This window comes from Sinocyclocheilus rhinocerous, unplaced genomic scaffold (assembly GCF_001515625.1).
Source record: "Sinocyclocheilus rhinocerous isolate Xijiao unplaced genomic scaffold, SAMN03320098_v1.1 C35063291, whole genome shotgun sequence".
NCBI lineage: Eukaryota > Metazoa > Chordata > Actinopteri > Cypriniformes > Cyprinidae > Sinocyclocheilus > Sinocyclocheilus rhinocerous.
In genome coordinates, this window is record NW_015737812.1 from 1 (window position 1) to 367 (window position 367).

Sequence of the window (367 nt, forward strand, 5' to 3'; positions counted from 1 at the left end):
GACCTTCTCTCCGCGCCCGAACCTGACGCGCTCAAGCCCGCCGGTCCCACGCCGAGCCAGAGCCGCTTCCAGGTGGACCTGGTGTCGGAGTGCGCCGCGGCCTCGGACTCCTCCCCACCCGAGTACTCCGCCGAGCCGCTCCGGGATCCCGCGTCCGGTGGCGAGGAAGCCAAGGGCCGGTTTCGCGTCGTGAACTTCGCGGCCTCGAGTCCGGACTCGGCGCCGGCGGACTGCGCGCAGAACGGGGACACGGTGATGAGCGAGGGCAGCCTGCACTCGTCCACCGGCGGCCAGCACCACCATCACTACGACACCCACACCAACACCTACTACCTCCGCACCTTCGGACACAACACCATCGACGCCG

General features: G+C 70.0%; 1 protein-coding gene across 1 annotated transcript; it reads left to right on the plus strand.

Annotated features, from left to right (window-relative positions):
* Positions 1-6: 6 nt before the first annotated feature.
* Positions 7-363, plus strand: LOC107734703 (solute carrier family 12 member 2-like; the record flags this gene model as incomplete). The annotated part of the gene is made up of 1 exon (XM_016546659.1): positions 7-363. A coding segment is annotated over one exon (357 nt), but the record flags the coding sequence as incomplete, so codon positions are not given.
* Positions 364-367: the final 4 nt, after the last annotated feature.